Below are 22405 nucleotides of genomic sequence, written 5' to 3'. Positions count from 1 at the left end.
AGCACGATAGCTGTATCAAGTGTATCAAGTGATACAGCAATCGTGCTGTGACGGTTCCACCTGAAGACGGAAGCTTGTGTTGCCTCCGAAACGTCGTGATTTTTATTTTATTTTACTTTGATTAATTTTAATTATTATTCTGGGTTTCTAGCCCTGGGTCTAGTGCCACTGTGGCTAGGAGATGTTAACTCTCTCGCCCGGTATGCAGGGGGTCGTGGATTTGATCCTGACCCCGACGCATGTTGTATAAATTTTGATTAAAAGCTTTCGCGACTGCAGGGATTCATCTTGTTGGTTCTTTCGGTAAAGTCACGTAGAAGGGAAATAATAAAATAATAAAATAAAACATAACAAAATAATTCTCACGACGTTTCGGCCACAACGCAAGCAGCCGTCCTCAGGTGAAGAACAGGTCTGTCGGAAAGACAGCGTCTGAATGAAAATTCATCTGAATGAAAATTCAGACGCTGCGTTGTGGCCGAAACGTCGTGAGAATTATTAAATGTTTTATTATTATTATTTAATTATTTCCCTTCTACGTGACTTTACAGAAAGAACCAAGAAGCATGTTGTATCCTTTGCGTGTTCCTCTCTCCCCGTGGTCATGTGGATTTTTCTCCGGGCCCTCCGGTTTTCCCCTCCGCACTTGGATCAACATCACGCGTTTAAAGTATGCAGCGCGGCACATGGCTGATGATGACGACGACCTCAAAGGCTTTACCTGTACCCTGCGGAGCTGTGCGCTCAGCAGCGCGTGCGTGTCATTCCTCTCGCTCAGCTGGGCCTTGAGCTTCGCCACCTGAGCCTCCAGCTGCTCCTTCTCCTCGTTGGAGATGTCCCCCTGCAGCTGGGCGAGGCGGCGCTCCAGCTGCGCCAGCTGGAAGTCCTGCAAAACGCGGGCGGCGCGAACGCGGCGGCGATGCGCGCACGCTGTGATCATTGTGCGAAATTGATTGCGTTTTATTTATTTGGATACTTGTAGCCGATTGGTCTAAATTGTTAGCTTTCTGGCACTGCCTCATCATCATCCCTCCTTTACACCATTGGAACCTCATTTGGCAGTAAAAAATATGATAATTGTTTTTTACCCTCTTATCTGGCAACAAAACTGACACCTTTTTTACGAGGAGTCATGTTTGCATAGACCACAATACCTGCAGTCATAATGTAAAGCTTTCCTTAGAACCTAGTCTCACATGGTCCTTGAGGTTGATTGGTCCACACCCGAGACAGCTTTCCTTAGAGCCTAGTCTCACATGGGTTGGACCAGATGACGCCAAAAGGCGCACAACTCAAAGACAATGCACCATCAGAGTATGAGAGCTCGCGGTAAGCATTTACACCATTGGTACCTCATTTGCCAGTAAAACTCTGATGGTGCATTGTCTTTGAGTTGTGCGCCTTTTGGCGTCATCTGGTCCAACCCATGTGAGACTAGGCTCTAAGGAAAGCTGTCTCGGGTGTGGACCAATCAACTTCAAGGACAGTGCATACATTATCACAGTCATGTTTTTTGTTTGCATTACGACTGCAGGTATTGTGGTCTATGCAAACATGACTCCTCGTAAAAAAGGTGTCAGTTTTGTTGCCAGATAAAAGGGTAAAAAAACAATTATCATCATCCCTCCTGTGAAGGTTTCCTAGCCTGTGTGAGACGTTGTATGTGTTGAACTTCTTTCGCACCATACGCAGACAACCGTGCTGATCGTAGGGTGCGAACTGCATTCTGGGATGTTGAGACTTAATCAACTAACTTCTCCGCTGTGATGACTTGTTTTTTGTGCTTTTCTTTCGGTGCTATTTCTTGATTTGTTTATTATTTTTTTTACAAAATCCCCCCGTGTGTCCCCTGCATCTCGCTTGAGTCCCCACGTGTCGCCCGTGCCTCCCTTCTTTCTTCCGTGTCTCCCGGCGTCTCGCCTGTGCGCGAACACAGCGACGCGTGGCACGCTGGGACGATCGCGTCAGATTGACCACGTTTTTGACCCGATTGGTCGACATTAGTCGTAATTTATGGCACTACCTCATCGTGAGAAGTTGTATGTGCGTGTGTGTATATGTTGAACTTCTGTCGCACCGTACGTAGCCAACCGTGCTTATTGGAGGTGCGGACTGTATTCTAGGATGTTGAGACTGAATGGACTAACGTCTCTGTTTGGTTGTTGTTGTTGTTGTTTGTGCCTCTTTTGTTTTGGGGCTATTTAATGATTTGTTTATGAATTTTTTATTTCCTGAGGTTTTCCTGTGCACCGCTTGCATCTCCCCCGTGTCCCCACGTGTTCCACGTGTCCCCCGTGCCTCTCCGTGTCTCCCGGTGTCTCGCTTCTGCCACAGTGTGTCCCTGTGCCCCCCCACCCCACCCCCATATGTCCCCGTATCACCCTTGCGTCTCTCCCATTTCCCACATCGCACCCGCATCTCCCCGTCTCACCAGTTTCTGGGCACCTGCCCGCGTGTCTCCAGGCATTGTCTTTCTACATATCTCCCCACGTGTCCCCAAATCTCACCTGTATCACCCGTCTCACCTTGTGTCCCCTGGTCTCAACCATTGTCTGGGCACCTGCCCTTATGTGCCAGGCTTGCATCTCTGCGTCTCCCCGTAACGTAGGCCACGCTCCCTGCTCGCCCAAATCTCCCCGTGTCCTCCCCACATCTCCCCGTGTCTGCCCCGCATGTCCCCGCATCTCACGGTGTCTGGATACCTCCCTGCCATTCCTCCCCACATCATCCCCGCGTGTCTCCAGGCGTGCATCTCTGCATCTCCCCGTAGCGTAGCCACGTCCTCCCTGCGGTCTCCCCACATCTCCCCTGTGTCTCCCCGCGTCTCGCACGCGTCGCATCCAGGCGTGCGTCTCCCCGCATCTCCCCGCATCTCCTCCCCGCGTGTCTCCAGGGCGGTGTCTCCCCGCATCATCCCCGCGTCCTCGCCCACATCTCCCCATGTCTCCCCGCGTCTCCCCCGCGCGTCTCCCCGCGCGTCTCCAGGCGTGTCTCCCGCGTGGTCGTCCCACCTGGCTGTAGATGACGTTGCTCTGCTTGATGGCGTCCGCGTCGAGGCGCTGGAGTCTGCTGCCGAGGCGGCCATCGAGGCCCTCGCCCCGGCCATCGCCACTTCGGCCTGCCGCTCGCGCACCCTGCCCTCCTGCAGCTGCTGCTCCCGCGCAAACTTCTGGTTCTTCACCTGCGCCAGAGTCTGTTCCAGCTCCTACGCAGAGACGAGGAGGATGTGGAGGAGGGGTGGGGGGGGGAAGAGGACTTGAGGTGGCGGAGTGAGAAGAGCTGGAGGGAAGGGTTGTGTTGTTGTGCTCCGTGGCTACACCAGTTCAAGTTCAAGTTAATTTCTTAGGTATTCGGTTCTTGAATCGGGTGCAACCGTAACAAACAAAAACTAAAACATGAACAAAAACATCTTAAAGTGAATATGTGACTAAGTGCAAACAGAAAATCCAAGAAAAACAGCAAATATTGTGCAAAAATCCCAGTGGGATGCAAGTCAAACAACAACAACAACAACCATAAGACAACTTAGATTAAGGCCATCAGTCTAACTCTGTACTACAACAAACAAACATGGCTAAACCAATACACTTTTCTAAATCACTAAAATAAAGCCATGAAAGCAATGAAAAAGCAATCATAGGAAATGTGACGGAATTTTCACAATAAATCGCTGTATCGGTGAAATTGACAACGGCTGAGAAGCAGGACATTGGGTGCAACGTAGCGCAAACAAGAGCGGCACCATCACAGGATTTCGTTACGTTCACACAGCGGCACACAGGATGCACGAGCGTGGTGCTGGCCGAACCGACCCCCTCGTGTGCCGTGCCGGTCTTCAAGGGCGCTCGTGAAACAGCACTTGCGCTGAAAGTCTGTTCAAGGGTATCGGGGGGATCTTCATCTTTGCCTGTGTACGTATGGAGGAGGATCGTTTAGGACGCTACAGGGCCACTGATAGCAGGTGCCCTCCCAACAACAACTGGGGGAAGAGGAGCGACGCTGGCAACAACGAGCAGAGCCCCTGGCGGCAATTGGTGGCACATCTCAGTCAAATTTCGATTTAAAGCTTTCGTGACTGCAGGGATTCATCTTCTTGGTTCTTTCGGTAAAGTCACGTAGAAGGGAAGTAATAAAATAATAAAAATAAAATAATTCTCACGACGTTTCGGCTACAAAGCAAGCAGCCGTCTTCAGGTTGCTTGCGTTGTAGCCGAAACGTTGTGAGAATTATTTTATTTTTATTTTTTTTATTTTATTACTTCCCTTCTACGTGACTTTACCGAAAGAACCAAGAAGAGGCATCTCAGTCAGTCAACCGTAACACCTGGGCGTGTGCCGTGGTGATCTCCTGCACCTAGCCTGGCACGTCGGTCAACCCATAACACTTGGGTCTGTCCCGTGTCGTCCTGCCCGCAGGCAGCCTTCGACACCTCAAGTGGCCTCAAAGTGCACCTGGCCTGGCACAAGTGCCGTGGTGACGTCACTGACACTTCGTGGTGAACGGCGACTGTTGTTGTTGATTTAGTTGTATAACATTTAAATTTGTATTGTGTGCTCTCGTATATGTATGCATGTATACGTGTACATTTGCATGCGTGTGTATCCGCATATATTTGTATATTCGTGACATATTCATTTACATTTGTGTATATGTGTATTTGTGTACATTTGTATGCGCGCGTGTGTATTTGTCTATATCTGCACGTGTGCATATCCGCGTGTATCTGTGCGCACGTGTGTCCGGGTGCGTGTATGCGTGCACGTCCGCGCGATGTGTTTCCGCGACACCTTGATGCGCTGCTGCTCCTGAGCGAACATCGCGTCCATGCGCAGCGCCCGTTCCTCCGCGCTCAGCGCCGTCTCCTGACTCGACTTGAGCCGCTCACGCAGCGACTCCCGCTCGCCCTCCAGCGCACGCAGCCTGCGCGGGCACACGGCGTACAGCACACCCCATGCAGCGCACGGCATGCGCACCGCAGCCCCCCCTCCCGTTACCGTCCGCTCCATCCCGACTCCTGCTGTCTCAAGCCCTGAACTACAGGGCTTGGCACAGCAGCGCACCCTGACCCTGTCTGCTAGAGGACTCCGTACAGCAGCCACCCCGCCCTCCCGTCCCACCCTCACCGACCCTCTCCCACCCTAACTCCTGCTGCTGCTGTCACGGAATCAGAATCTTTGCCCGAGAGTGCAGGGAACCCATCCCGACCTCTCGCCCCGTGACCAATAACGAGACGGGGCCCAAAGTTGCGGCCATGGCATTGGGGCTCCCCCACCCTCCCCCACCCCCCCGGCACCTGGCGTTGTAGCTGCTGCCTGCCGAGTCAACGGATCCACCGCTCGTTCGTGCATCGGGCGGTAAGAGGAGAGAGGCGGAGGCTGTAGACTACATTCCTCTAGAGGGTCTCGTCTAGAAGAGCTCCTCTACAGGAGACCCTCTAGAGCAGTGATCTTCACTCATTTTCGGGGGGGGCACTTTCGCCGATAAGACATCATCGGTGTGAGGGCTACCACCACGCCTCTGAAAACATTGGAATTGACAGCACTTTGATGATGATGATGGTGATGGGGAGCATTGTCGCATTTGTGTATTGTCGGGGGCGGCACATCAGGGGCCACGCCAAAGGCCACCAGGGGCCGCCAGTGGCCCGCAGGCCCTGCAATCCAGACCACTGATCTAAGGGTATCTACACGAGTCTATGGGTCTCTGCACGAATCTATGGAAGTCTTCTTCACTCATTTTCAGAGGGGGGGGGGGCCACATTTCCGCCGATAAGACATCAGTGTGAGGGCCGCCATAGGGTTTGACAGCACGATGGGGGGGTCATCACGTGTTGTGCATTGTCGGGGGCCACACGTCAGAGGCCGCGCTAAAGGCCATCAGGGGCCGCTATTGGCCCGCGGGCCTTGCAATGAAGAAATTCGTGCAGATCGAACAGCTTGGAGCAGGGGTCGAAAACCTGCGGCTCAGGAGCCGCGTGCTAAATAGATTTTTGTATTTTTATTTTGGCATCTGTGTGGCTTTTTTTCGCAAGCTACCTAGGCCGCAAACCGTAGCAGCCCAACGGAAGCGGCCTATCGTCGTCGCGTGGGAATGTGTCGCGGCCGAACACTCTGAACGCAAGTTGATTATAAACGTGGAGTGAAAGACCGTGGCAACCGGAGATAAAAGACACAGAGAGAGACAGAGACATGCAAACTCCAAATATACAGGCGTCGGGGTCGGGAGAGAACCGATGACCTCCTCTCGACCTCTTTACGGACTGCTTCATGACGTTATTTATTCAGGACCGCCTCGTATTCACATGCATTGCGGCTCATTCAGTTTTTTTGATCGAATTAGAAAAAACATTGTCTGTTCTTGTTATTTTCGTTGCTGGCTCAGAGCATACAATCACCACAGTGCACAGCATCCGACAGACAGAATCGAGCGTACAGCCTTGAGCAACCGTAGCCAATTCACCAAACGTTGTGATTACTTCTGGTGAATGTGAACGGGTACCCTGATCTCGCTCGAAAGCTGTGACCAAAAAATATGACCTGCTTTGAGCCCAATAGTATTCTACAGAGCCATCTGTTGGTGGAGTTTACACCGTTTTTAAATCCTTTATATTAAGTTCACTTGCTTGCTTGCGCGCTTACAACCGTGCAATTCTTTCGGTCGTTTTTTAACCCACTTCCCGTGATCCAATCGAGCTGACATTTTGCACACAGACTCGTTGTGCGTGACAATTTATTTTCGTGAAAAATGTTTTTCCAAAATTTTCCACTTTTTAGGGAAAAAATTTTTTCATATTTAATTTAAAATACCAATATGATAAAAATGAAACTCTTACTCAAGAAAAACAGAAATGAATAATAAAATAAAACCGATGCCACGCATATAAAGGATTTATAGTGAAAATCTTTGTTTTTACGGGTAAATTTTTTAATTTTTAATTCCAAGTTGGGGGATTTTTTACGTGGCATCAGCCCGGACGAAAACTGCTGTTCGCGCTTGTGCAAGTGTTCGTTCTCATGTGTCCTGAGACCAACACCAACATTATTGTGCCATTTCACGATCCAGGTATCGGCCGTCAAAGTCGGTCACACCTTACCCAAGGCTGTTTAATCGAAGGCATGCTTCAGCTGTGCACGATTTTACTTATCGAGGTACATTTTCCAGGGAACACGGAGTGCGAATTTTCGGCCGTACGCGGTTTGACGCTGCGAGGATTCTCATCTCTGCGTTGGCCAAGGAGTGCGCGGTCCGCCTGCAAATGGTGCGGATTCGATATTTCATCGCCCCAACACACTCGAAGCGGTGGTCTCGCTCGACGCGTTACTCTTGAGAGGGCCCCTCAACCGATCATCCCCCTCCACCACCCCCACCAACATCATCATCACGATCTATAGCACCATACAGAGCAGCGCACGGTGTATCGTATAACACCGTACAGCACACGGTGTACACTAAAACAACATCTAGTCACCGTGGCGAGATGTTCACTACCTCACCAGGTATACAGGAGGTTGTGGCTTCGATCTTGACCCTGACTCCTACATATTTGGAATTTGCATGTTTCTCTCCCCATGGTCACGTGGATTTTTTCTCCGGTCCCCCCCCGGGTTTTTTCCCACACATTTAGAATCCACATCATGCGTTCAGAGTATTGTTGCTGCTGCTATACATTTCCACACGACGATAAGCCACATCGTTGAGCTATCATTTGTGTTAGCCAGGTCGCGTCAAAACAAAAACACTGTACAGCCCAGTGGGCCTTACCTAGTAACATAAAACATAGTTTTTAGTTGACTGCCCAGCACAGAGCGTGGTGCATGATACCATGCCAGCACTCTGAATCCATCAATAACGTGAGACAAATATGAAGCATGCAGCGATCGTGTGCCGTGGGTGGTGCCGTAGTTTGCGCCCACCGGTTCGTCTTGTCCTGCACCTCCTTGCCTAGGTTCGACACCTGTGCCCGGGCGTTCTCCAGCTCAGTGGCCGTGCGCTCCACCGTGCCCTTCAGGGTCTCCAGCTGCACACCAAGCACAAGACACAGACGAGAGACAGATATCCCCCACCACCCCATGTACCATTAACGGGCGGTTGAGGCAAGTGCTGTTAATGAAGGCCGGCACGGCACACGAGCGGGTGGGTGACCAGCACCACATCGCACCAGGTACTCATTTGAGGCTGGGTCGAACTAGGGGAGGCCCAGGAACGGTTCAGGTAATCTTCACCGGTGTTGGTGGTCGTGAGCGGGAATCAAAATTGGGTGGCCGGGTTCGTAGGGCAGCGCGCTAAAGCACTACACTACTCCATTCACACACGCACAATACACACAATGTTATTTTAATTCATACTCTTTGGTTCTTTCAGTAGAAAAATAATAGATCACGACGTTTCGAACGCAACACAAGCAAATGGTCATCAGGTGGGACAACCACAGCAAGAAACAAGTAAACCCGTAAAAACAAAGTTTTTCACTCTAAATCCTTTATATGCGTGGCGGCTAGAGTCCTCTCGTCCTCTGGCTTGAGATGGCTGCTACCTATGGGTCAGATGATTGTCTGCCAGCATTAAGCAATTGGTAATTAAATATTGAAAAAAAAATTCCCTAAACAGTGTAACATTTTTGAAAAATTTTTCACGAAAATTAATTGTCACGCACAACGAGTCTGTGTGGAAAATGTCAGCTCGATTGGATCACGGGAAGTGTGTTAAAAAACGACCGAAAGATTTGCACGGTCGTAAGAAAGCAAGCAAGCACGCAAGCAAGTAAGCGAACTTAATATAAAGGATTTAAAAAAGCAGCAGTTTTTCCTTGCTTGTGTTGCCATCGAAACGTCGCGATCTTAAATTTTTCTACCTACGTGACTTTACCGAAAGAACCAAAGAGTATGGATTCCTGCTTCAAATCAAGATTTTATTTTAATTCGTTTCAATAGTATATATATATGTAATGAAGGACTTCGTCACACACACTGCTGATTTCCGTTGCTCTTTGTTTAGCTTCTTGCTCGCACCCCGCTGGTCCCGACAGCGGGCCAGCGTCTCCTCACGCGCGCCCCGCACGCGCTCACTCGTCAGCTCCTCCGCTCCCCCACTCCGCACACCGCTGGCCCACGGCGTGCCGAAGCTCCTGCAGCCACGTGGCTGATGGCGCGGATCCCCTCCGGCTACCCAACGTGGTCCAGCTTCGTGACTCTCCCAACTGACCCGGAGCGCTTCCGGGCTCCCACCTATATCCCCTTCACCACGTGATCCTGTCTCCTCCCCTTCCGGACCGTCAGATCCGGCCTTCCCTTAGCGCCCCGCTGGCTCCACCCCCGTTCACCTCGCTTCCGATTGGACCCGAGGTGAACGGCGGGCCCTCCCACACGCCCCCCATACCGGGCTCCGCCCCCCAATACCCCGGCCCGTATGATTGGGCCAGAGCCCAGCAGCGAACCCCGTTTACGCTCGCATTACACACGTCGTTAGTCTTGTCACTGCGATTCTTCAACACGCTATCGTTAGTTTTAATGCGACGGCGTCACGTGCCCGCCCTCCCCGCCGTGTCCGCCGCACCTGGTCGTGCAGCTGCTCCCGCGCGCCGTCCAGTTGCAGCAGTGCCCGGCGCAGCTTTGCGGCGAGGCGCTCGCTGCCCGCCGTGCGCCTCTCTAGCTCCGCGTTGTTCTCCGCCTCGCGTTCTAGGAACTCGCGCTTCTGTCGCAGCAGCTCCTTGCGTCCGCGCTGCTCCTGACGCGCCTCCGCCAGGTCCTGGGTGGCGCGAGGGCAGAGCGGGGGGGGGGGGGGTCGCAGCGTGCCGCGTGGTAGCGGTGGCGGCAGGATGAGAGGCGGGGGTGGTGGGACAGGAGGAGAGGGACAGGAGTAGTGGGACAGGAGCGGTGGGAGTGGAAGAGAGAGAGGAGAGGAGAAGTGGCAAAATCAGCAGGGGGCGGACGTAGGAGCACAGGGAGCATCAGAAGCAAAAGATGAAGGAGCGGAAACATTTTTTAAAATAAAGATTCAACAGAAGCAGAAGAGACAGGGGGGAGCAGGGGAAGGAATAAAAGAAAAAACAGCAGCGGCAATGCGGAAGCAGCGGTAGCAGACAGTAGCAGCAGGAGGATAAGCGTAATCAGCGGTTGTATAACATCGGTGGAAGCGGCGGTGATAGGGGAAGACGCAGGTGCAGCAGAGGAGCGGAAGCAGTAAACAGCAGGAGCGGTGGAAGGAGGGGAAACAGTAGCGGCAGCAGCATTGGCAGGAGCCAAAAAAGAAACAGCAGAAGCAGTGGAATAAGTAGAAGCAGAGTGGGTAATGACGTCTAGCAGCATTAGAAGGGGATTCATCAGGGGCAGTGGACAAAGTCTAGACATGTGGGCGATGTGACTATAACGTAGTGGGTTTTCGCAACCAATATTATTAATAATAAAGGTTTTTTTGGGTTCGATCGCACAAGTATAAATGTTGTATTTCGATTTAAAGCTTTCGTGACTGCAGGGATTCATCTTCTTGGTTCTTTCGTGAAAGTCACGTAGAAGGGAAATAATTTAAATAATAAAAATAAAACATAATAAAATAATTCTCACGACGTTTCGGCCACAACGCAAGCAGCCGTCCTCCGGTGAAGGTCTGTCGGAAAGACAGTGTCTGAATGACGCTGTCTTTCCGACAGACCTGTTCTTCACCTGAGGGCGGCTGCTTGCGTTGTGGCCAAAACGTCGTGAGAATTATTTTATTGTTTTATTTTTATTATAAATGTTGTGTCGTAACCCTCCACCACCCGACACATCCAATCAGTAAGAGATTTGCCACGTAAACAAAAGTCCATTTAGTTGACTATTTCAGCCCACCGGTGTGTTGGAGAGTAAATCCACGACATTTACAATTTGAGTAGTACGACGTTGCGCTTGTAATTACATCCAGCATCATCATCGGGCGATTTGCCAAATCCCTGACTAATTGGCTGTGTCGGGTGGTAGAGGGTTACGACACATTTATATTCTTGGTTCTTTCGCTAAAGTCGTCACGTAGAAGGGAAATAATAAAATAATAAAAATAAAACAATACAATTCTCACGACGTTTCGATTGCAGCACAAGCAATCATTCTAGATTTGAAGCTTTCGTGACTGCAAGGATTCATATTGTTAGGTTTTTTCGGTAAAGTCACGTATTACTGCATTGATGCAGTAATTTTAGCTGTGACGGTCCCACCTGATGACGGAGACTTGTGTTGCCTCCGAAACGTCGTGATTTATTATTTTATTTTATTTCCATTATAACTTTTATAAACTTTTAATTGCATTGTTTTACCTACGTGACTTTACCGAAAAAACCTAACAGTATACAAGCAATCATCATCAGGTGTGAAAACCACGGCAAGATAATTTTTGAAAAAAGTGGCGTTTTTTTTTAACGTCAGCAACACGGACAGCGACTGGCATTGTTCAGACGGACCGGTTCCATCGATGCTCGGAACAGAGGAGGGGGGAGAGAATGAGAATGGAACGCGGTCTGAAAGTCACCGTAAACGTGAACACAATCAATCAAGACCCGAAATGGTTTATCACATCCTTCCAATGATGAATGCTTGTGTTGCAATCGAAACGTCGTGAGAATTGTATTGTTTAATTTTTATTATTTTATTATTTCCCTTCTACGTGACTTTACCCAAAGAACCAAGAATATGAATCCCTGCAGTCACGACAGCTTTAAATGGAAATTTGATTTAATGTTTTATTTTTATTATTTTATTATTTCCCTTCTACGTGACTTTACCGAAAGAACCAAGAAGATGAATCCCTGCAGTCACGAAAGCTTTAAATCTAAAGACAAATTTATACATACGCGATCTAACCCAAATAAAACTTTATTATGGATGTCACTATAATCGCAAAGTGGCTTTTCACTTGGGCATTGTGGGAAGTACGGCCAGATTTGTACCAATCCACTGCTCTCACACCAATCGCCCCTTCCCTGCTGGATGTGACATGTCCACTGACACGCACACTTGTGTATGTTTACGTGTAAGTGTGCAGATATCGGTTTGTCAACTGCGAGCACCTATGAAGGCCGACATGGCACATGAGGGGGTGGTTGACCAGTACTACGCCCGGCCGCCTTTGTCTCCCCAGTGCTGATGATTACGCAACGCACCAGGTATTCATTTAAGGCTGAGTCGACCTAGGTGACGCCCAAGACCGGTTCACATAATCGTCACTGGCGTTGGCTGTTTGACTGGTCATGAGCTAGAACCGAACTTTGGGTCGCCTGGTTGTGTAGCGCCGCGAACGGCACCACCGCTCCCCCCATAGGTACCTGTTCAAGGCTACATAGGTGACCTTTGTCTTTGTGTTTAAACCACATGCGCGTAGACGCTGGCCTATCACCATCACCGGGGGAACGCGATCGAGCGAGCGAGCGATCGATCGATCGGGCGAGCGAACGAGCGAGCGATCAATCGATCAAGCGAACGAGCGAGCGAGCGAGTGGGGTAAGGTGACGGAGGGCGGCGCGCACCAGCGCACAGCGCTCGACGTCCCGGTCTCTCCGCTGCATCTGCTGAATCGTCTCCTCCCACTGCTGAAGCAGCTGCTGCCGCTCCCGATGGGCCTGGCGGAACTCTTCCGCGGCCTTGTCCAGCTCCACCTGCAGGAGGCAAAACGGGGAAGATGAAGAAAAGAAACCTCCGTCAGCCGGAGCCCCGGACGCAGTAGCAGGCAGCGCGAGAGCAAAGCCACCGCTGGTGGTATTTTATATTTGCTGCTTTGGATGTCCACACGATGAGCCACTTCGTAGAGCTCACACACAGACTGACACACACACTCTCACACACATGCACACACACTCTCCTCTCACACACACACACGCACACACACACACGCACACACACATGCACACACACACACGCACACACACACACACGCACACACGCACACACACACTCTCACACACACCCACACTCTCACACACACACTCTCACACACACACTCTCACACACACACTCTCACACACACACTCTCACACACTCTCACACACACCCACACTCTCACACACGCACGCACGCACAAAGTTGTGTTTGGAGAGTCACCTGCGTCATCACAGTCTCCGTGACTTCATTCTCGAGGGATCGTTTCTTTTGAGACTCCTCATCCGTGAGCCGGTCCAGTCTCAACATCAGCTCCTGCACCACGTGTCATGATGCGCAGAGGCACAGCAGTGAAGCCACCAGCAGCATCATCAGCATCATCAGCATCATCAGCAGCAAAAGTACCATTATCATCAAGTGGCAGAAAATGTATCATCAGCATCAATGGTGGCAGCATATTCATTCTTAAGTGGGCGCGTGCGTGAGTGGGTGTGTGACTGTGTGTGCGTGGGTGAGTGTGTGTGCGTGGGTGAGTGTGTGAGCGAGTGAATGGATGAGTAAGCGTGTAGGTGAGCGGGTGGCGGGCGAGCGAGTGCAGTGAGTGAGGGAGCGAGTGAGTGAGTGGATGAGTAAGCGTGAAGGTGAGTGGGTGGGCGGGAGAGTGAGTGCAGTGAGTGAGTGAGTGGATGAGTAAGCGTGTGGGTGGGTGGGTGGGCAGGCGAGCGAGCGAGTGCAGTGAGTGAGGGAGCGAGTGAGTGGATGAGTAAGCGTGTAGGTGAGTGGGTGGGCGGGCGAGCGAGTGCAGTGAGTGAGTGAGGGAGCGAGTGAGTGGATGAGTAAGTGTGTAGGTGAGTGGGTGAGTGAGCAAGTGGATGAGTAAGCGTGGAGGTAAGCGTGTAGGTGAGTGAGTGGGTAGGTGGGTCGGTAACCGAGCGGGTGGACGAGTAAGCATGGAGATAAGCGTGTGAACAAGTGAGTGTGGGAGCGAGCGAGCGGACGAGTAAGCGTGTAGGTGAGTCTGTGAGCGAGTGAGTGGGATTAGTAAGCATGTAGGTGAGTGGGCGGGTGAGTGAGTTAGCGAGCGAGCAAGTGGACGAGTAAGCATGTAGGTGAGTGTGTGAGTGAGCGAGTGAGTAAGTGTGTAGGTGAGTGAGTGAGCGAGCGAGTGAGTAATTGTGTAGGTGAGTGAGTGAGCGAGTGGATGAGTAAGTGTGTAGGTGAGTGAGTGAGCGAGCGAGTGAGCGAGTGGACGAGTAAGTGTGTAAGTGAGTGTGTGAGCGAGCGTGTGAGACGAGTAAGCGTTTAGGTGAGTGTGTGAGCGAGCGTGTGAGACGAGTAAGCGTGTAGGTGAGTGGGTAGGTGAGTGAGCGAGCGAGTGAGTGGGTGGGTGAGTGAGCGAGCGAGTGGACGCGTAAGCGTGTAGGTGAGTGGGCGGGTGAGCGAGTGTGCGAGTAAGTGTGTAGGTGAGTGAGCGAGCGAGTGGACGAGTAAGTGTGTAGGTGAGTTAGTGGGTGAGTGAGCGAGTGGACGAGTAAGTGTGTAGGTGAGTTAGTGGGTGAGTGAGCGAGTGGACGAGTAAGTGTGTAGGTGAGTTAGTGGGTGAGTGAGCGAGTGGACGAGTAAGTGTGTAGGTGAGTTAGTGGGTGAGTGAGCGAGTAGACGAGTAAGTGTGTAGGCGAGTGAGCGAGCGAGCAAGTGGACGAGTAAGCATGTAGGTGAGTGAGCGAGTGAGCGAGTGAGTGAGCATAGGACAAGTAAGCGTGTAGGTGAGTGGGTGGGTGAGCGAGTGAATGAGTAAGCGTGTAGGTGAGTGGGTGGGCGAGTGAGCGAGCGAGTAAGCGTGTAGGTGAGTGGGTGGGCGAGTGAGCGAGCGAGCAAGTGTGTAGGTGAGTGAGCGAGCGAGTGAGCAAATGGACAAGTAAGCGTGTAGGTGAGCGAGCGAGCGAGCGTGCGAGTAAGCGTGTAGGTGAGTGTGTAGGTGAGTGAGCAAGCGAGTGAGCGAGTGAGCGAGTAAGTGTGTAGGCGAGTGAGCGAGTGGACGAGTAAGCGTGTAGGCTGGTGGGCGGGCGAGCGATCCTCACCCGGATCTTGCCCTCGTCGAGCCGTGCGTATCTCTGCAGCGCCTCGATGTCCTCGTCTCTGCGCGCCGCCTCTTCCAGCCACGCGTCGAGCGCCAGCTCGTCCCAGCGCAGCTCCGCTCGCTTCTCCTCCAGCCGGCGCGTCGCCCGGAACAGCTCGTTCTGCGGCCGCCACCAGCACCGCCAAAAGTTGTCATCGTCGCGGCTGTCGCGGTCATCCCCTTCATCGTCGTCGTCGTCGTAATTTGAAATGCCTTCATCGTCGTCATCATTGTCATTGCCTTCATCATCGCCGATACTTCCATCATCGTCATTGCCTCCATCATGGTCACTGCCTTCATGATCGTTGTCATCATCATAATCATCGTCAATTCCTTCATCGTCGTCATCATCGTCAATAACATTATCGTCAGCAGAATAAAATAATTTTATTCTTAGGTGTTTTCGGTAAAGTCACGTAGGTAAAACATCAAAATTAATAAAAATAATAAAATAAAAATAAAGATCACGACGTTTCGGAGGCAACACAAGTCTCCGTCATCAGGTGTGACAGTCACAGCCAGATCAGCTGCATCAAGTGTAGGCCTCACTTGATGCAGCTAATCTGGCTGTGACTGTCCCACCTGATGACGGAGACTTGTGTTGCCTCCGAAACGTCGTGATCTTTATTTTTATTTTATTATTTTTATTAATTTTGATGTTTTACCTACGTGACTTTACTGAAAACACCTAAGAATATGATTCCTTGCAGTCACGAAAGCTTCAAGTCTAGAATAAAATAATTATTATGCCGACGGTAATCAACCACACGCGGCTCTGGAGACGCTGGTTGCCGAGCCCTGTGCATGGCTATTCAAGCCATCGTAGCGTGTTCGCGTATGCGTACGCACACGTGTGTACAAAGATACAAAGATCCCCCGTATAGCCTTAACAGACTGTTGGGGCAAGTGCTGTTAGCGAGCACCTATGAAGGCCAGAACGGTACATCGAGGGGTGGGTGGCCAGCACCACGCCCGACCGCCTTTGTCTTCCTAGTGGCGATGTTTACACACCGCAGCAGGTACTGATTTGAGGCTGAGTCAACCTAGGGGAGACCCGGGACCGATTCAGATAATCGTCACTGGTGTTGGCCGTGAGCGGGAATCGAACCCGTGTCGCCAGGTTCGTAACGCGGCGCGCTAACCGCTAGACTACCGCTCACGCACACACGCCAGCGCGCACGTGCGTGCGTGTGTGCGTGTGTGTGTGTGTGAGCTTGCACCTGCTGGTTGTTCTGCCGCTCCCTCGCGTCGCGCATCTCCGCGTCGAGTCGACGCAGCTCCTGCTTGAGGCGCCCGTCCTCTCGCTCGGCGAGTGTCGTGAAGTGCGACTCCGTCTCCAGCTCCTTCTCCCGCGCGCGGCACAGCACCTGCGAGCGCCAGCGACACGCGCCAACACAAAGGCTCGCCCCCCACCGCCCCCACCACCCCCACCCCCACCCACCCGCCACCCCCCGGATAGCCTCATCAGACCGTTGGGGCAAGTGCTGTTAGCGAGCACCTATGAAGACCCGGCGCACATTGGATTAGCGGTAGGTGTGGCCAGCAAGGTACGTGGCTTGGTTGTGGGTAAAGGAAGCCACCGACTGGAGTTGAACCGGGATTGCTATGCTAGTCGACAAGTGTGTGTTAACCGCGAACCCCCAAAAGACGAAAAAATCCCCGTATAGCCTTTAACAGGCTGTTGGGGCAAGTGCTGTTAGCGAGCAGCTGTTAAGAATGACACGCTACACGAGGGGGTGGGTGGCTAGCACCACGCTCCATCTGTGTTTGCCTCCCTAGTGGCGATGTTTACACATTGCACCAGATACTCGTTTATGGCTGAGTCGACCTAAGGGGAAGCCCAGCACTGGTTCGGTGTTGGTGGCCGTGAGCGGGAATCGAACTCGGCTCTGCCGGCTGGTTTCGCATTGCAGCGCGCTCACCGCTGCACTACAGCGAGACACACACACACACACGCAGCGAGAATACAACAACAACAACCGCCATTCGTCACTATGTGGCGGTGACATCACCAGAGCACTTGTGCCAGGCTATGTGCACTTTAAGTATGGCCTTAGAATGAGACTAACACACGCCTCGAACACACTCCCTCTTACTGCTTCCACTCCGGTGCAATTCTCAGCACCGCCCATCGTCACTTCCAGCGATGTGCCTTGCCCGAGCACATCATGACAATTTCTTAACGTCAAAATGAAGACTTTAACCTCGTATGTATTCTACAATCCACGCGTTCCTCTTTTGGTCTCTCAGAGTAATGTCTTTGTTATTAGCCGCTTATCATACAGATAAGGCTGCACTCACAGAAATTCAAAGGATGCCTCCCAGCCAGAATATGTGGCGCTAACGTCTGCTAATTTTACAGAAGAAAGCCACAGGGCATGAGTGTCTTAGGGCCACAGACATGTATCCTTTGTACGAGTCTGGCGAAAGGTATCGAAACTAAACTGTAGAACCCCGGCTGCTGTTATTGTGGGGCTCATCGACTCAATGGATAGCGAGGGCAAAGCTGAAATAGCCATTTGTGTACGAGCACAACGTGATTGCCTTATATGACGTCGATGTTTTCGAGCAAACCCGGCTGCGTTTGATATAGCGCTGCAAGATGGAAGACGTCAGAAGGCGAAAGTGCCTTCTGACTCCACTCGGCTCCCTGTCATAACTGTGCGCATCATTGAGTTTGCTTCATCCGTTCCACGGATGAAGATCCCGTGTCGCCAGGTGACGGGCTATGTTACAAGGGAGAGCCGTGGTGCTGTGTGAACACAGCAGCAATAAAAGACAAGGCTGGGCCATCGTCCTACTGTAGTGTGGTTTTGGCAAGTGTGTGAGTCTGTGGTTGAGCTTACGAATGAGTGAGTGAGGGAGCTAGTAAGGGAGCGTGCAAGTGAGCCAGGGAGAGGATTATATATCGAGCGAGTGAGTGGGCGAGTGACGGGGTGAATGGGATAGTGCTTTGGTTAGTGAGTGAATTAATACTGATAGGAACCCACTGGTTCCACCAGCCCACAGGGGATTATTGTGTCCGTCCGTCGTGCAGGGAGGGGCTGGGTGGGGAGGGAGGGGCTGGGTGGGGAGGGGAGGGTGGGGAGGGGCTGGGTGGATAGGTTGGGGCTGGGTGGGGAGGGGAGGGTTGGGAGGGGCTGGGTGGGGCTGGGTGGGGGTGGGAGGGGTGGGGCTGGTTGGGGAGGGGCTGGTCACCCCGTGGTGCCCTTATAAAACTCAATGTTTAACCTACTCACGCCGGCTTGTGCCCGCCCTCACAGTCGGGCATATTTGTGGAATACACCACGCCGCCGTTGACCCTGGCTATTGACCGAGCAACCCAACGTTTCTCCCTCTGCAGGAATGTGTTATGTGGGGGAATGACGGTGTCATTGAGGGGATGAGTGGGTGAGTCAATGAGCTAGTGACTTGAGTGGTTGAGTGATGGAGTGAGTTAACAAGTGAATGAAAGAGCGAGTAAGTGATCCGAGTGAATGAGTGAGCACCTGCGTGTTGGTGAACTCCTGTTTCACGTTCTTGAGATGCTCCACCATGGCGTGAAGTCGTTCCTCCTGCTCCATCCTCTCCCCTTCCATCGACACATTCTCCTGCAGTCGCTTCTGCAGCTATAGCAGCAGCACAAACCCGACAGAACCAAGCATTACTGCCACGCCAACACAAGAACACTGTTGTCATTATTACAGTCCTATCATTATGGGGGATGGTTATGCACACACAGTACACACACAGCACACACACAGTACACACACAGTACACACACAGTACACACGCACACCATGTAGTCTCACGTCCGACCGCATAGCCGCATCTGAGTGAATTCAAACCACGTCCCGTCCAGCGGATTTGTGGTAAAAACATGCTGGCCGAATATACAGCGCAAAATTACGCGCACATAGAGCGAGCGAAACCTGTAGACTTGCAATCCAGAAGTTATAGGTTCGATTCCATCTCCCGGAACGGCGGTTTAAACAATGCTGCACGTTTCTTAAACATCCCCGCCTCTGTCCACCCAGCAGCATAGACAGGCACACCACGGTTAGTCGACCCACAGGTACTGTGAGTGTGGTGCAGAGGTCGCAACCGGGTACCCGATACCCGTACCCTACCCGATACCTGGCTACCCATACCCGGCCGGGTACGGGTACCCGTTTGCGACCCTGGTGCGGCCGGGTACGGGTACGGGTAGACCGTGAGTCACTGGTGAGTAACAGTTTGTCACTCATTTCCCAACGTCTTGTCTCTTCTCACAATTCAAGTTCCTAGAATCAACCCACCCGCGCCTGCAACACGGCTTCATCCCAGAGGTCGCAATCGGGTACCCGATACCCGGCTACCCGTACCCGGTCGGGTACCCGGTCGGGTACGGGTAGGGTACGGGTACGGCCGGGTACGGGTACGGGTACCCGTTTGCGACCCTGGTGCAGCCGGGTACGGTTAAGGAATCAAAACCCGTTTGCGACCTCTGGTGTGGTGGGGTAAAGTGTGAGTACTCCCCGCGTAGTCCAAGACGATGAGTGAATGCATTCATTGACGAACGGATGAATGCAGATGTGAGGTTATGAACCCGCTTGCGCTGCAATCATTCATTTGGATAACCCGCGGATAAAGGATGCATTCGTTGAGTCGATTGACTCATCCGCGCAAAAATACGCCAGGCAATTTCAGTTAACGAATGCACTCATTGCATTCATACCAGACTGTACTCGGGGTAGAGTGTGAGTTATTGGGCAGCGTGGAAGAGGAGGCCAAACACCTTCTATAGCACCTCTATAGCGGAGGCTACTTTCACCGGCGGGTGTGCGTTAGAAAGCAATTGCATGGCTGCGCCTAAACTATTTACTGGGGGAAATAGGATGTTGTTGTGAGTGGCGTGCCCTTGCTGGACATCTGCGAAAAAGAGCTTCATAGCTCATCGGATTCCTCCTCCAGTATAAATTATTCCGATTCTGATGCATCTCGTAAACGTCACTTTCTAATGCACCTTAAAAACGCAACATTGTAAAATGTATTTCTTCTTGGTTCTTTCCTTAAAGTCACGTAGAAGGGAAATAATAAAATAATAAAACAATAAAATACAATTCTCACGACGTTTCGGCCACAACGCAAGCAGCCGTCCTCAGGTGAAGAACAGGGCTGTCGGAAAGACAGCGTCTGAATGACACTGAGAATTGCATTTTATTATGTTTTATTTTTATTATTTTATTATTTCCCTTCTACGTGACTTTACCTAAAGAACCAAGAAGATGAATCCCTGCAGTCACGAAAGCTTTAAATCGAAATGTATTACAAATGTAGATCGTACCTTATTACAGACTAATTCAGACCTTAGCGGTCACCCCGTGCCCTTATAAATAGCAACGTTCATCCTACAAAGTCCCATCGCAAGTGAGAAACACCCCCTTGTATTGAAACGGCTGTGCTCTGTACGGACCTGACAACTCCATTTCCCCTGTGCAAGAATACGGGCAAACCGTATGGGTTGACAGGTGTGTAGTATCATCATGGGATCTCCTTTGCCAGTATCAAAACATGATAATCGGGTTTTCCCCTTTTTTCTGGCAACAGAACAGGTGTTAAGATGTTAAAACACAAAATTGAAACCTTTTACAAGGAATCACGTCTGCATTAACCACAATACTTGTGATCAGAATGCAAACAAAAAACATGACTCTGATAATATATGAATTGTCTTTGAAACTGATTGGTCCACACCAGAGACAGCTTTCTTTTGAGCCTCGTCTCAAACGGTGTTAGACCAGAGGACGTTTTTTGTTTGCATTCTGACCGCAAGTATTGTGGTCAATGCAGACATAATTCCTTGTAAAAGGTTTCAGTTTGGTGTTTTAACATCATGACACAGCTGTTTCGTTGCCATAAAAAAGGGGAAAACCTATTCTCATATTCAGGTATGTAGCAGTGTAGTGTATAGTGTAGTGTATAGTGTAGTGTATAGTGTAGTGTATAGTGTAGTGTATAGTAGTGCAGTGTGCAAATGTATAGTGTAGTGTATAAGTGCAGTGTATAGTGTATTGTGTAGTGTGTAGTGTATAATGTAGTGTATAGTGTAGTGCACAGTGTAGTGTAGAGTGTAGTGTATAGTGTAGTGTATAGTGTAGTGTATAAGTGCAGTGTATAGTGTAGTGTATAGTGTAGTGTATAGTGTAGTGTATAGTGTAGTGTATAGTGCAGTGTATAGTGTAGTGTATAGTAGTGTAGTGTGTAGTGTAGTGTATAGTGTAGTGTATAGTGTAGTGTGTAGCGTATAGTGTAGTGTATAGTGTAGTGTATAGTAGCACACCTGTCAACCCCTTATCAGTGCCCTACCTTATCACAGACCAATTCAGACCCTATTGATCACCTCATGCCCCTTTATAAATACCAACGTTCATCCTACAAACTCCCATCACAAGTGAGAGACACAGACAAATAGACACTTTTTTTGTGCCCCGCATTAAAACGGCTGTACGCGGCATAGACCTAAAAACTAAATTTCCTCCTGTACAAGAACACGGGGTGAAGCCGTACGCATTGTTAACAGGTACATCACTCTATAGATATATATTTTAAATAATTCAAATGACAGGCTGCAAAGTCGAGGGCCTACCTCCATCTCCAAGGCTTTGTTTTCCTCGTTTGCGACTGGGATCGCCATCCCCTCGTCCCATTGCAGCTCTGCGAGCACCGACTCGCTCATCTCGATGTCGGGGGCCTCACTCTTTATCGAGCGATGTGGTTTTTTAACAAATGTTTTGTATTCCCTCGTTAAAAAATGAGGAACATTTAACCAAAGAGTTTGCGAACAGCGAGTGACCGAATTTGTATACAAGCCGTTGCCTTGACGACACCGAGAGCCCCGCCTCCCCACTCGGTCACGTGGCGCGCGTCCTCCACCGCTATTGGCTGTTGGGTGAGGGGGAGTGTTGCTATAGGGTGGGGAGCGGTGGTGCAGCGGTTAGCGCGCTGCTGTTACCTGGCACGGCTTGTAAAACATCGCCATTGGGGAAGACAAAGGCGGCCGGGCGTGGTGATGGCCACCCTACCCCCCTCGTGTGACACAGTGACGGCCTTCATCGGTGCTGCTTACTTTGCTAAGCTGCACTTGCCCCGAAGGTCTGCTCGGGGCTATGTGGGGGACCTTTGTCTATGTACACGCCCGTTGCCGTGGCGACACGGACAGAGCCCCCCGCCCCACCCTCTCTCCACTCGGTCACGTGGGGTGCGTCCCGCACTGCTATTGGCTGATGGGGAAGGAAGGGGGCGGTGCCAGCGGGTGGGGGGGGGGGAGCGACGCTCACAACAACGAGCGGAGCGCCGGGCGGATAAAATACAGAAAGTTGGCTTGGCACACCTACCAGGTAGCACAGCCATTGCACCTTGTCCCGAGACCTGCCAGCGAGCCTTCGACACTTCACGTGGCCTCAAAGTGCACCTAGCCTGGCACGG

The 22405-nt window shown here is 51.2% G+C and overlaps 1 protein-coding gene across 1 annotated transcript in view; it reads right to left on the bottom strand.

Moving 5' to 3' along the window:
* Positions 1-22131, bottom strand: part of LOC133357448 (coiled-coil domain-containing protein 39-like) — a 39322-nt gene extending 17191 nt beyond the window's left edge. Inside the window, 12 exon segments of the mRNA XM_061575396.1 lie at positions 722-886; positions 3012-3079; positions 3082-3205; positions 4789-4921; positions 7915-8018; positions 9554-9745; positions 12492-12620; positions 13063-13155; positions 14922-15080; positions 16180-16326; positions 18448-18567; positions 21567-22131. Of these exon segments, the coding sequence (XP_061431380.1) occupies positions 722-886; positions 3012-3079; positions 3082-3205; positions 4789-4921; positions 7915-8018; positions 9554-9745; positions 12492-12620; positions 13063-13155; positions 14922-15080; positions 16180-16326; positions 18448-18567; positions 21567-21656 (1524 nt within the window). The 5' untranslated portion in view covers positions 21657-22131.
* Positions 22132-22405: the final 274 nt, after the last annotated feature.

The sequence above is a fragment of the Lethenteron reissneri genome, chromosome 58 (genome assembly GCF_015708825.2).
Source record: "Lethenteron reissneri isolate LAM-NWPU_2019-01 chromosome 58, ASM1570882v1, whole genome shotgun sequence".
Taxonomy (NCBI): Eukaryota; Metazoa; Chordata; class Hyperoartia; order Petromyzontiformes; family Petromyzontidae; genus Lethenteron; species Lethenteron reissneri.
The sequence above is the reverse complement of the archived record's forward strand: the minus strand, read 5'-3'. Positions and strand labels throughout refer to the sequence as shown.